This window comes from Cebus imitator, unplaced genomic scaffold (genome assembly GCF_001604975.1).
Source record: "Cebus imitator isolate Cc_AM_T3 unplaced genomic scaffold, Cebus_imitator-1.0 Scaffold549, whole genome shotgun sequence".
Taxonomy (NCBI): domain Eukaryota; kingdom Metazoa; phylum Chordata; class Mammalia; order Primates; family Cebidae; genus Cebus; species Cebus imitator.
In genome coordinates, this window is record NW_016107864.1 from 415,795 (window position 1) to 428,078 (window position 12,284).

The window sequence follows — 12,284 nt, forward strand, 5'->3', positions numbered from 1 at the left end:
CGTAAACTAAGAACACCTTTCAAGCGTAACATGCAAAGAATGATGGAGCAAAGAAGAAAAAAATAGAAAATGGGATAAACCTTTTTCTACTAAGGGGTAATAACCATATGTGTTATTCATCTTCAGGCTGTGAAGGCGGCTTCCCATACCTCATTGCGGGAAAGTATGCCCAAGATTTTGGGGTAGTGGAAGAGACTTGCTTCCCCTACACAGGCACTGATTCTCCATGCAAAATGAAGGAAGACTGCCTTCGTTATTACTCCTCTGAGTACCACTATGTGGGAGGTTTCTATGGAGGCTGCAATGAAGCCCTGATGAAGCTTGAGTTGGTCCATCATGGGCCCATGGCAGTTGCTTTTGAAGTCTATGATGACTTCCTCCACTACCGCGAGGGGATCTACCACCATACTGGTCTAAGAGATCCTTTCAACCCCTTTGAGCTGACTAATCATGCTGTTCTGCTTGTGGGCTATGGCACGGACTCAGCTTCTGGGATACATTACTGGATTGTTAAAAATAGCTGGGGCACCAGCTGGGGTGAGGATGGTTACTTCCGGATCCGCAGAGGAACTGATGAGTGTGCAATTGAGAGCATAGCAGTGGCAGCCACACCAATTCCTAAATTGTAGGGTAAGCCTCCCAGTATTTCATAATGATCAGCATCGGTCATAAAAGGGAATTGATATATTCACAGACTGAAGACTTTCAGCAGTAATTTCAGAAGCTTACAAATAGATTTATATGAAGATTTTCATCTTTAGAATTAAAATTGCCCTTATTTTTAATATGCCTTTCAATCAACCACTGGCCACTTTTTTCTAAGTATTCAATTAAGTGGGAATTTTCTGGAAGATGGTGAGTGATGAAGTAATAGAGTTTGCTTAATCATTTGTAATTCAAGCAGATGCTATATATTTTTAAAATCAACGTGAAACGAAGACTTATTTTTAAATTGTACCATCACAAGAAAATATGGCAATACTTATCAAAACTTTTAAAATAAATGCTCAATTTTAAAATAAAATTTTAAAAATAACTTCATTATTGAGTTTATGTTTACTTCAGAAAATTTTTGTCATTGACTCAGTAAGACTCACTTATGTTACCTCTGTAAGCACTTTTTTAAGAAAGAATAGCATTTGAAGGTATTTCAATTAAAAACAAAACTACAAACCATTATGATAGGGAATATACTCGGATAATGCCTAGTGAATCCTAAAATTATCCTTGGATATTTGATGAGCCAGAGACCTCAGAGAAAAGAAATAAGAGTTTTGATAAAATCTGGATATTGGTGAAGTTATTTTCTATAGTGTGTTTCTTGTATTTGGGAGTATTGGTTAATCTACAGTAGGTGAGCAATAATAGCTTAATGTGTAAAATATTAGCAGTTTGGATTTAAATAGATTTTTGGAATCTCCCAGAGATATTTCACAGTGGATATGAAACCTCTAGGCTAAGTAACGGATGCCTTCTACTAGAAATCATATGACAGGCAAATAAGGCAGTCAGAGCTCTGAGACATAAACAAGGACCACAGCCTTTTGAGCTCGAAAGGACCATGAAGCTCATGTACTTTGAACTCTTTGCACAGCTAAAGACTCAGAAAGAGGACAAGTGATGTGTCTAAGTTCACACAGCTGGCAAGTGATGGAGTCATGCTTAAAACCTAGATCTTCGAAATCCAGTTCTCCTTGAGCACTTTCAGGCACTAAGTCTCAGCATTTCTCACCAGAGTATCTGCAGTCACCAGGGATACTAGCTGCATACTTGGAAATTTCACCTTAGCATTTTGAATTTCAAAGATTTGTGTGAAACCCATGTATTTTCTCCATTGCAATCAACTGCAATGATGTTTTTGCCATCTTTGAACTGCAGTAGGGCAACAGGAGTATGCACCATTTAAAGTTTGGCTTCTTGGGTCTTCTGGCCTACTGCCACATACCTTTAATCTTTTCACCACATGGTGACGAAGAAACAGACACTGGAAGGCATAGCCAGCGTGGGAATCATTGGAAGGCCTCCAAGGAGATGAGATACATTTTCTTTTTATTGTTACTGATTGAATGCAATTATCGTCCTATTTTGTGCCCAGCCTCTCTGCTATGTGAACATATAAACTTTTGAAATCAGAAATAATGTTTTTTTCACTAAAATTCATAAAGATACTATCTGTCAGTTAAAAAACACAATTCTGTTTAACATGTAAGCATGAATTCTCTGGTTTTCCAGCTGGACAGCAGTTGGCTGACACAGAGAAAACTCATCATGATATAGATTGCCTGTGATTTTGCACAATTTTGAGGGCCCTGACTGGTTCTTGAATACATTTATTGCTGGTATCATTCATTAAATGCTTTAGGAAATATTAAATGGCTAAATACTGGTGTGAACCAAACTGGCATGGGAAGTCAGATCATATAACATGTTTGGTTGAGGACAAGCAATGGTTTGAAGAGGCCCTAAGTTTTCAGAGATTATGAGAGGGATTGCTCAGAATAAGAACTTATGTTAGACTACATTTCAACTTGGATTTTTCTGCTATCAAGGTCTGCTTTTCTTGTTTCTCTAAGACAGAAAGATAATTTATATCATCCATATTGCAGATTTCATCAAATACAGTGACTAAACGCAACATTAGGGTTCTGTAAAACCATGCAATTAGATTAGTATGGTGTACAAAAAGCAGTTGGTGTCAGTAACTAGAACTTGTTATATCGGTGCTAATAGAACGCAATACTCAGAGTCTTTTGACAAATGGAGCTCTAGAAAAAAAAAAAAAAAAATGAGATGGGAACTCTGGCTGACCTCCCCAAAGACATTCCCAGAAAATCTATAGGGATAATATACATAGATGATGCCACAGGTCACGAAGAAATATATTTAGCTGGGCAGTCTAACACAAGCATAATATTGACTCTGGAGCCTTAATGCCTGGATGAGAGTTCTGGCTCTGTATCTTATTAGCTATGAAACTTTAGGCGGTTTCCTTATCCTACCTGTGCCTTCATTTTTTTTTAATTTTCTGTAAAAATGGAGACAATGGCATAGATATCTCTCACTGTCTGAATTACTGACTTTTTTTTTTTTTTTTCTGAGTCATGTTCACTGCAGCCTCAACTTCCTGGGCTCAAGCCATCCTCCCACCTCAGCCTCCTGAATACCTGGGACCACAGGCACATGCCACCATACCCAGCTAATGAATTTGTCCTCTCTAAACCATTGCTATTGCAACAAAGGAACTAAATTTACTTGCATTTGCATTTTTAACAGCATTACTTGCTATCTAAGCTCAGACCTTTCATCGTTCCAAATGGAGATGCTAAAGATAATTAAAGACAATGCAGTTTCCCTGTCCATACAAACGTGCTCACAGAACTCAGGAACTGAAAATATTTGGATAGTAAGGAATATGCATACATACTTCATAGAGTTCCCTGAGGGTTAAATACTTTCACATATACTGTACATGCAAAGTATGTAGAACAGTGCTTGGCATGCAGTAAGGACTAAATAAATATTAGCATTATCTTTTTCTGAACTCAAATTGTAAAATAATATTTTGCTATGAGGAAGCAGCTAAGATGTATTCTGTAAATAAATAAGCTCTACTACAAAAGGATAGAGAAGGGCTTCTGAGGGTTGTTTTGTTTTGTTTTGCCCATAATCAAAACTTTATTGAAAAACTGACACCAAAATAGGAGTTCATTGTTGTATACCTTACAAAACCAAATATAATTACATTATCTTGGTAGATTAATTAGAGTTATGGAACTTATGATAAGGCTTTCTGTGAGATAACACAAATTGAGGAAGCTGTTTGGATCATTAGTGTTGCCTTCTTCTAAATGAACACCCTTCTGTGAATCTGGACTTTCCTCCTGTAGGCTGTCACCACACTGTTGAACAGCCTACACAAAGAACCACTGTCTGAGCATGGCTGAAAACTGTGGTGAACTTGTAGCAACCTGGACATTTTACATCTGTAAAGTAAGCATTCAGACTTTGCGCTAGGCGTTTCTTCTTATGTTTTTTCTTTTCCTCTTCCAAAGAGGGATGTAGTAAATCTCTAGCCAAAGGCATGTTGATCCTCTCGCAGGTCCAGCCCTTCCAGACCTCTCAGCCGACACCGCTAACTTGTTTTTTTTTTTTNTTTTTTTTTTTTTTTTTTAAAGAGAGAAAAGAACCTACAGAGGAACACTAGCACAAGGATACCCACAGAGAAAAGCAAAAAAGCTTTATGATTTAGGGATATGATTTTAATTTTATTTTTTACTATAAAATTTTTACATATAAAATTTTTTACTATAAAATTTTTACTAAAAATTTTTAACAGATTCACATCACATGAATGCTGGAAGGTTATCCAGTTCACCTCTGTTGCTAACAATGGGCCTTTACAGGTAAAGTAACATGCCTAAGCTTCCAGCTAATAAGGATAAATCTATGCCCCAATATGTCCAGAATTTTCTACTATAATTGCTGCCTTCCAATTAAGAAAAATGGTAAAATAGTGTTTCCATTCTTTTTAAAAGTTGTGAGACCAATAACCTTACCTTTTTCTTTAAAATCATTTCCAAGATTTGTGCTACGTCCCAGCAATCCTGTTCCCATTTCTTTGGGGCAAGTACTCTAAGTACCAATCCATGTGTGGTGGTTTGGAAGGTTTAATATAATAGTTTTCTTCTATGTATAGTGATGTTAATATATTTATATCTCTTAACTCTGATTAAGGTTTCCTTTTGGTTTAAAGCTAAGTAGAAACTTCCTGACCAAGTTTGGGGAGCTTTGGATATATCAGAATCTTCTCTGATGGGAAGCACATGGACTTAAAATTGTGTATTGGTATTGGATCAGTTACTGGGTCCAATGAACTATTAACTGTAAAGTATTGACCTCACTGAATTTTAGTTCCGACCAAAAGTTTTTAGTGCAAATTTGTGTGAAATTGCCTGGGACATAAAATAATTAAAACCTCAGCAGACTTTCTGGTCATGTCATACTATGCCCTCCTAGTGATAGCAAACCAGAATTGCAGGAAGAAAATGCAACACATGCCTTTTGTGTGTGTGTATTCCTTTTGAGAAGTCCATTTTTAAATATCCCTTTTCTTTAAACCTCTTTTAAGAGTTAGCAGAAGAAATTTAACCTCTTATTTTCCAACTTGGGGGATGTGATGCTGATGTAATACTTCGATTTTGAACTTTATGTTCTAAAAGACAGTTTGTCTTCTTGAAATTCAAGTCTGTAGGTGGTTAAATGGGGGAAGACCATAATAAATTTCAGACTTCCCAAGTCGAGAAAAAAAATAACAGACTTCTTTCTTCCTCTAATGCAAAAGGTCTTAAAAAGCTTGAAATCCTAGCAATCAATTGAGAGAAATGTGTTAGAGAAGTAGCTTTTCCCTGAGTAAATGAGGGAAATGCTATAAAGCTAAGGGTTGCACATTAAAGTAATCATTGAGATGATTTTCTTTTCCTGTAATGTATTTTCTGGACCTTCAAAAGTATTGCATAATTTCAGTGTAGATTAAGATAAATGACAGAAAATAAGTGCTTTTTGTATCAGATTTTTATAACCCTATTCTCACTTTTTTGGGGGTTTCTGAAGAACTAAAAGTCTGCTTTTCTTTTAGATTAACTATTTCTATGCCACTATAAGAAATGAGCACTATTCCCAAGAGTTAGTAGATGCAATCCTAGTTCGGGAGGCTAAAATTCACTTGTGTGAAAAGGATAAGCCTATGGAAAGAAAGTAAACAAAATAGCATTGTGCCACTAGAGAACCCAGAAATAAATTCGTATATTTTCAGCCAACTCACAAAGGTACCAAGAGCGTACACTAGAAAAAGGACACTTCTTCAATAAATGGTGCTGGGGAAACTGGATATCCATGTGGAGGAGAATAAAACTAGATTCTTACAATTCACCATACACAAAAATCAACTCAAAATGAATTAAGGGCCTAAATTAAGACTTTACACTGTACAAATACTAGAAGAAAATATAGGAAATGCTCGAGAACTTTAGCTTAGGCAGATTTTATGGCTAATATTTAAAAAGCATAGGCACACAGAAACAAAAAAATAGACAAATGGAGTTATAATAAACTAAAAAGCTTCTGCACAGCAAAGGAAATAACCAACAAAGGGAAGAGAACCTGTGGGATGGGAGAAAACATTTGCAATCAATTCTTTCGACCAGGGACTAATATCTGGAATATAAAGGAACTCAAACAACTCAGCAGCAAAAAAACACAAACATACAAAAAACCCAAATGATCTCACTAAAAAGTGAGCAAAGGATCGGAATAGACATTTCTCAAAAGAAGACATACAAATGGCTAGCAGGTATATGAAGAAAAAATGCTCAGCATCACTAATGATTAGGGAAATTAAAATCACAATGAGACATCATTCCAGTTAGAATGGCTATTATAAAAAAGACAAAAAGTAAAAAGACTCGTGAATATGTGGAGAAGAGGGAATTCTTATATGCTCTTGGTGGTAATATAAATTAGCACAGCTATCATGGAAAACAATATGGAGGTTTCTCAAAAAACTAAAAATAGAACTACCACATGATCCAGAAATTCTACCACTGGGTATTTATCCAAAGAAAAAGAAATCAGTGTATCAAAAGGATATATATACACACCGTGGAATACCATTTGGCCATAAAGTAGAATGAAATCCTGCAATTTGCAACAACATTGATGGAACCTGTCGTCATTATAGTTCAGACTTCCCAAGTTGAGAAAAAAATAGCAGACTTTTTTCTTCCTCTAATGCAAAAGGTCGTAAAGAGATTGAAATCCTAGCAATCAATTAAGTGAAATAAGCCAGGCACAGAAAAAAACAAATATTGCATGTTCTCACTCATATGCAGGAGGTAACACAGTGGGTCTCTTGGAGGTAGAGAGTAGAATAATGGTTAACAGAGGCTGGAAGGGTGTTGGGGTAGAGGATAAAGAGATGTTGGCTCATTGGTGTAAGCACACAATTCAAAGGAATACGTTCTAGTGTTTGATAGCACAGTAGGGTAACTATAGTTAATGATAATATAGTGTATATTTTAAAATGACTAGGAAAGAAGATATGAAATGTTCCCAACACATAGAAATGATAAATGTTGTAGATTATGTATATGCTAAATACCCTGATTATTATACATTTTATGCATGTATCAAAAGATCATTATGTACCCCATTGCACAAATGTATATCAAATTTTAAAAATAGTATTGTGCCACAAAAATGTGATCTTTGGAACCAGAAAACCCTGATATTGAGTCTTTGCTCCACCAATGTTTGTTACTTGACTTTGTTCAGTTATAGAACAGAGATCTCTAGTAGTCAGGGTCTTTGCCTGCTAAACAGCAATGCTAATATCTTTTATCAAGGGTTGTGGCAAGGTTTAAAAGAAGCAATGAGTGTTTACATATAACTTACCTTGCTTAAAAAAAAATTTAAAGTGCTTTGTGAAAGTTAAGACACAATGCAAAATAAGTTAAAAATAAGTGAGTGAAATGAATTGAAGGGAAGACAAAGGTAGGAAAGTAGGATATACCCATGAAATAAAAGCTATAGAATCTATTACATTACCTGACACATGGGGATCACTCTTCATCACTGGTTCTCAACTGGAGGTCATTTTACCCCTGATGTTTGTAGACATTCGGGGTTGTCCTAATTGGGGCAAGGATGGGAGTGTGCTACGGCACCTAGTTGGTAGAGGCCAGGTATACAGCTCAATACTCTGCAGTGCACAGGACAGACCTCCACATGAAGAGTTAACCAGCCCAAAATGTCAATAGTGCTGAGGCTGAGAAAGTCCTGTCTACAACCTGCTAACTCCATTATACACTTTCCTGGCACCAAATGAATGTTATATAGTTTGGAAGAGGGAAAGAATTCTGAGGGTTGAAGTAATCCTGGAAGCTTCCAAAGAGGATCTGGAACTTGAGCTGAGCTTTGAAAAAGCAAGAGGCATAATAAAAGGCATGGGGGGCCAAGAGAGTGTGGGAAGATAGAAGCAATGAGAGAAGATTAAGACACTTCCCTTCAATTTCAAGGTGACAGATGGACCCCATTCTTCAGTAATCCTCACCCAACAGAACCTACTGACATTGACTATAAAAGGTATAAAATGTATTAAATACATAGCCATAATTTATAAGAGTGGAATGTCTTAATTAACCAGAAATTGTGATAAAGCCTTATAAGAAAAAGTGAAAGGAGCAAACGGGAAGTTATTTTGAAAATTGAAGGCTCAAACATGTGGGAAAAATCTGCCATAGAGGGTGAGATGAATCAACTCACCAAACATTTCATCAAAATAAGGATAAAAAGGAATGAGGTAGATTGTGACATCTTTACTTAAATCATTGATTCCTTCATTCCTGCTGGGTCATGAGCCCCTTTATGACGGACGAAGACTGTGGATCCTTTCCCCAGAAAAGTGCGCATACTCATCCCATATTTGCATCAAATTCTGGCAGGCTCATGAAAATGTATAAGCCCGAGTACTGGCAGTAAACTTTTTTGTGTATGGATGCCTCTTCCCCTAGCCACTAGCCATTCCAAAATGCCGATACTATTACTATTTAATATTTTCTTTCAATTATAGGCTGGGAGGAACCATTGGAAAACCTTGGCTGGTGAGATTCAGGGTGGCTGGACGGGTTAGATAACTCAGCTTTGAGCTATAATCTCACTCGAGGTCAGAAACTGTTGGGAAACTGAGCTCTCCATTTGTTTCCTGAGCCTTAGTGGCTTTCTCAGTTCCCAGACCTTTGTCTCAGTTTCTCTTAGGTTGAGATGTAGTCTTACTCATGCAATCATTGTCTCTAGAGACAAGACTCTGACTGGCAAAATCCACCTGGGAACTATATTCCTTCTGCCAATGAAGAGAGTTTTTTCTGACGCTCACTACCCGCCTTCAAGAATTGTACATTTTGTGCAGCACCTGGATTCCCCATCACTGTGCTCCTTCTATACCCAGGAGCAAACATTATCTTCCCCTGCCCCTCCCCTTGAACCCAACTGCTGCCTTCTTATATTAACTGTCCCCGCAGCAGCTTCACCAAGTGGATGCTTTATTTTTGACCCAGTTAGTTTTGTCTTTATTGGTAATAATAATGATAGCTGCCATTTACCAAGGTCTTACTTTGTGCTAGATGGTATGGTAAGCTCTTTGCTAACAATGTCTCATTAAATTCCTGGTATAGATTTTGTTTTACACATAAGGAATAAGACAAGCTAAAGAACCCATCCGTTTTTATTGGGATTTGGAACTAGGTCTCTTTGGTCTAGCACTACAGCTCTTAACTATATTTCCCTCAAGATGTTCTTCCTGTGCTTTTCCCAGGAGTTTGTTGATTTTCAGGTCCTGGTCACTTTTCTTCTTTCTTATCTTTTTGTAAGTAACTATTGTAATAGCACAAGTCTTGAGAAATAAGAAGACACCTTCAGCATCTTAAACTAGGCTAATTAAAGAAGGGTGGCTTCATAGAATTTAAGTCAGGAGGGAGGTGGTGGGCAAGGGATGGGAAGCTGTACTTTGAAGAGATTGAATTTCCACTGACCATCGCTAAAGGAGTACAAGGTTTTCCTTTCAATAAGTGTCTTACCAGAAATGTGATAGCAATTTTTAGGAAGAATTTGGCAAACATAATGTTTAGCAGATTTGCAACAAATGCTATAAGCCCAAATGGAAGAATTTTTTTTTGGGCAGCACACTCAGCCCTCCAAGGGAGAGCGGATTACTTTGTTTGCAAGTGCAGTAGCAAGGGAGGTATTAAGGACAGCAACGTTCCTTTCTGTATAAAAAATAAATAAAAGAAGAAAGATTATTGAGGGCCTCTCTGCTGTATTGAATGTACTTCAGGATGTTGGTAGAAAGATATCAACCTAGAATGAGCTCACAGAATACATTCAGTTTCACAGAAAGTTTAAAGTCAATCCAGGCACTCAGTGATCTCTTTCTGTATATTTGATCTACCCATCTGCTGGGCTTTTGAAGTTTTGGATAATAAAAAATAAAAAAGAAATAGCCCCAGGAGTATTTGCATGAACTTTAATTGAATTCAGTTCAGAGTGCTTTGGCATGAAGAGTACTGACTTTGGCAAGTATTCAGGAAACACTTTTATGGGAAGCTTCTCTGTTTTTGTTTTGGACCAACTTTGCACAATTAATCACAACATCATTTACAGTTATAAAAAGTTGGAAACAACCTAGAGGTCCAACAAATAGAAAATAGATTATTTATAGTACACAAGCTTGACAATATACTATACAATATTAAAAATATGGCACTAACATAACATTAAGAAGTATTTATGTTGTGTTATGTTGTTATGTTATGTTATGTTATGTTATGTTATGTTGTTATGTTATGTTGTTATGTTAATGTGGGAAAAATGATTCTGTGTTTTGTTATGAAAAATGCAAATGGATATGTTAGTGCCTTGAAAAGGGCGAGAGAATTATGAATGGTTTAACATGCTTGTTTCCTTTATTGTTTCTCATGAAAAATAGCTATTCTGTAAACAACAGAAAATGTAATAAAAATTTGCATGATCAAGGAGGCTTTATCACATAAATAAGCTTAAGTTTCTCTCTCCTCAAAAAAACTACTATAGTAGTCTGTTCTCACACTGGTGTGAACAAATACCTGAGACTGGGTAATTTATAAGGAAAAGAGGTTTAGCAGTTCAACATGGCTGGGGAGGCATCAGGAAACTTAAAATCATGGTGGAGGGCACCTCTTCACAGTGTGGCAGAAGAGAGAATGAGTGCAGAGCAAAGGGAGAAGTCCCTTATAAAGCCATCAGATGTCATGGAAAGTCACTCACTATCACGAGAACAATATGGTGGAAACTACTCCCACAATTCAGTTATCTCCACCTGGTCCCACCCTTGACATTTGGGGATTACTACAATTCAAGGTGAGATTTGGGTGGGGATACAGTCAAACATTATCAGCTACCAACTCTTCAATTACTGCAAATATCATATTACTCTTTTCTTAACATGTAAGAGTCTTCAACAATTTTTTTTGACCTTCTTACTTTGTGTTTCCTCCTCCATCTGTTGAAATCTGCCTTCTGCCAGGTCACTTATTTGAAATTGTTCACATCAAGATAAACAAAATCCACCTTGTTGCTGGAAACAGTTTTCGGTCTTTCAGCAGTTGGTATTTATTTGTTCACACCTTCCTTAACCTTGCAATTCCCAGATTTCTATTTCTTTGCAGCATTCTTTTCAGGCTCCTGGTGCTCTTTAAACTTTACTTTTCCTCCAGGTCTGTATCAGTTCCTTATTCCCATCTTTACACGTTATCTCTTAGTGAGCTTATTCATACTCAATATATGTTACCTATATGGTGGTAAGCCTCAGATCTAGACTTCATCTCCAGAACTCCTGTATTAGTTATCTATTGCAGCATAACAAATTATCTAAAAATGTACTGGTGTAAACCAGCACACTTTTATTATCTTACAGTTTCTGTGGGTCAGAAATCCAGGCAGAGTTCCTCTGGATTTTTTTTTTGCTTCCTAGGGTCTCACAAGGTCCTAACCAAGATATTAGCCGATAGTCTCCCATTCTGAGAAAGAAAATAAAACAACAACTTTTTATCCTAGGAATGTGAGCCCCCTTAAATTATCAGGCCAAGAAAAGCATTTAAAATGTGGCAGCAGTCATATCTCACTACCCCTTGAGCTAAATCACTATCTCTCAAAGCCACTTGCTTTGCAGGCTCTAGAATAATTGACACCAAGTTGCCATAAAATGCCATACATCCTATACTTCAACAATGTATAGCCAATTGCTAACTAATGTTATTTCTGTGAACCAATGAGAATTCCCAACAAAAATTTTTTTTAATTGTTCCTTCTCCTGATTCATCCTTTTTTTTCTTTAAAAACTTGAGCATCTCTTTTGTTCCCCAGAGCACGCCCAAGACAACTTGAAAGTGTTTCCTGGGCTGCAGTTCATAACCTTTGTGCTTGAATAAACTCTCTTTAAACTAGATTTTGAATTTTTGATTATTTTAGGTTGACAGTTTCTTGGTGTCTGTTGACCAGATGTGACTCTCAGGGCCTTTCCATGTGGGCCTCTATAACACGGCAGTTTGCTTCATTAAAATGTACAAATTATGAAAGCAACAGAGTGTACTTGCAAGATGGGATTCATAATCACTTGTAACCTAATCGTGAAAGAGACATCTTCTCAATGTTTCCATATTCTGTTGATCAGAAGCACATTACTAAAGGAGATAGTA

The 12,284-nt window shown here is 36.8% G+C and overlaps 1 protein-coding gene and 1 pseudogene across 4 annotated transcripts in view; one reads left to right on the top strand and one right to left on the bottom strand.

The window, feature by feature from the left end:
* CTSC (cathepsin C) overlaps positions 1–1,038 on the top strand; it is a 45,842-nt gene extending 44,804 nt beyond the window's left edge. For all 3 annotated transcript variants that reach the window (XM_017515409.2, XM_017515411.2, XM_017515410.2), the window contains exon 7: positions 127–1,038. In XM_017515409.2, the coding sequence (XP_017370898.1) occupies positions 127–629 (503 nt within the window). In that variant the 3' untranslated portion in view covers positions 630–1,038. The remainder of the gene's footprint in view (positions 1–126) is intronic.
* A 2,622-nt stretch (positions 1,039–3,660) lies between these two features.
* On the bottom strand, positions 3,661–4,483 carry LOC119469027 (annotated as a pseudogene). The gene has a single exon (XR_005197849.1). The product of XR_005197849.1 is annotated as a 40S ribosomal protein S27-like (transcript).
* Positions 4,484–12,284: the final 7,801 nt, after the last annotated feature.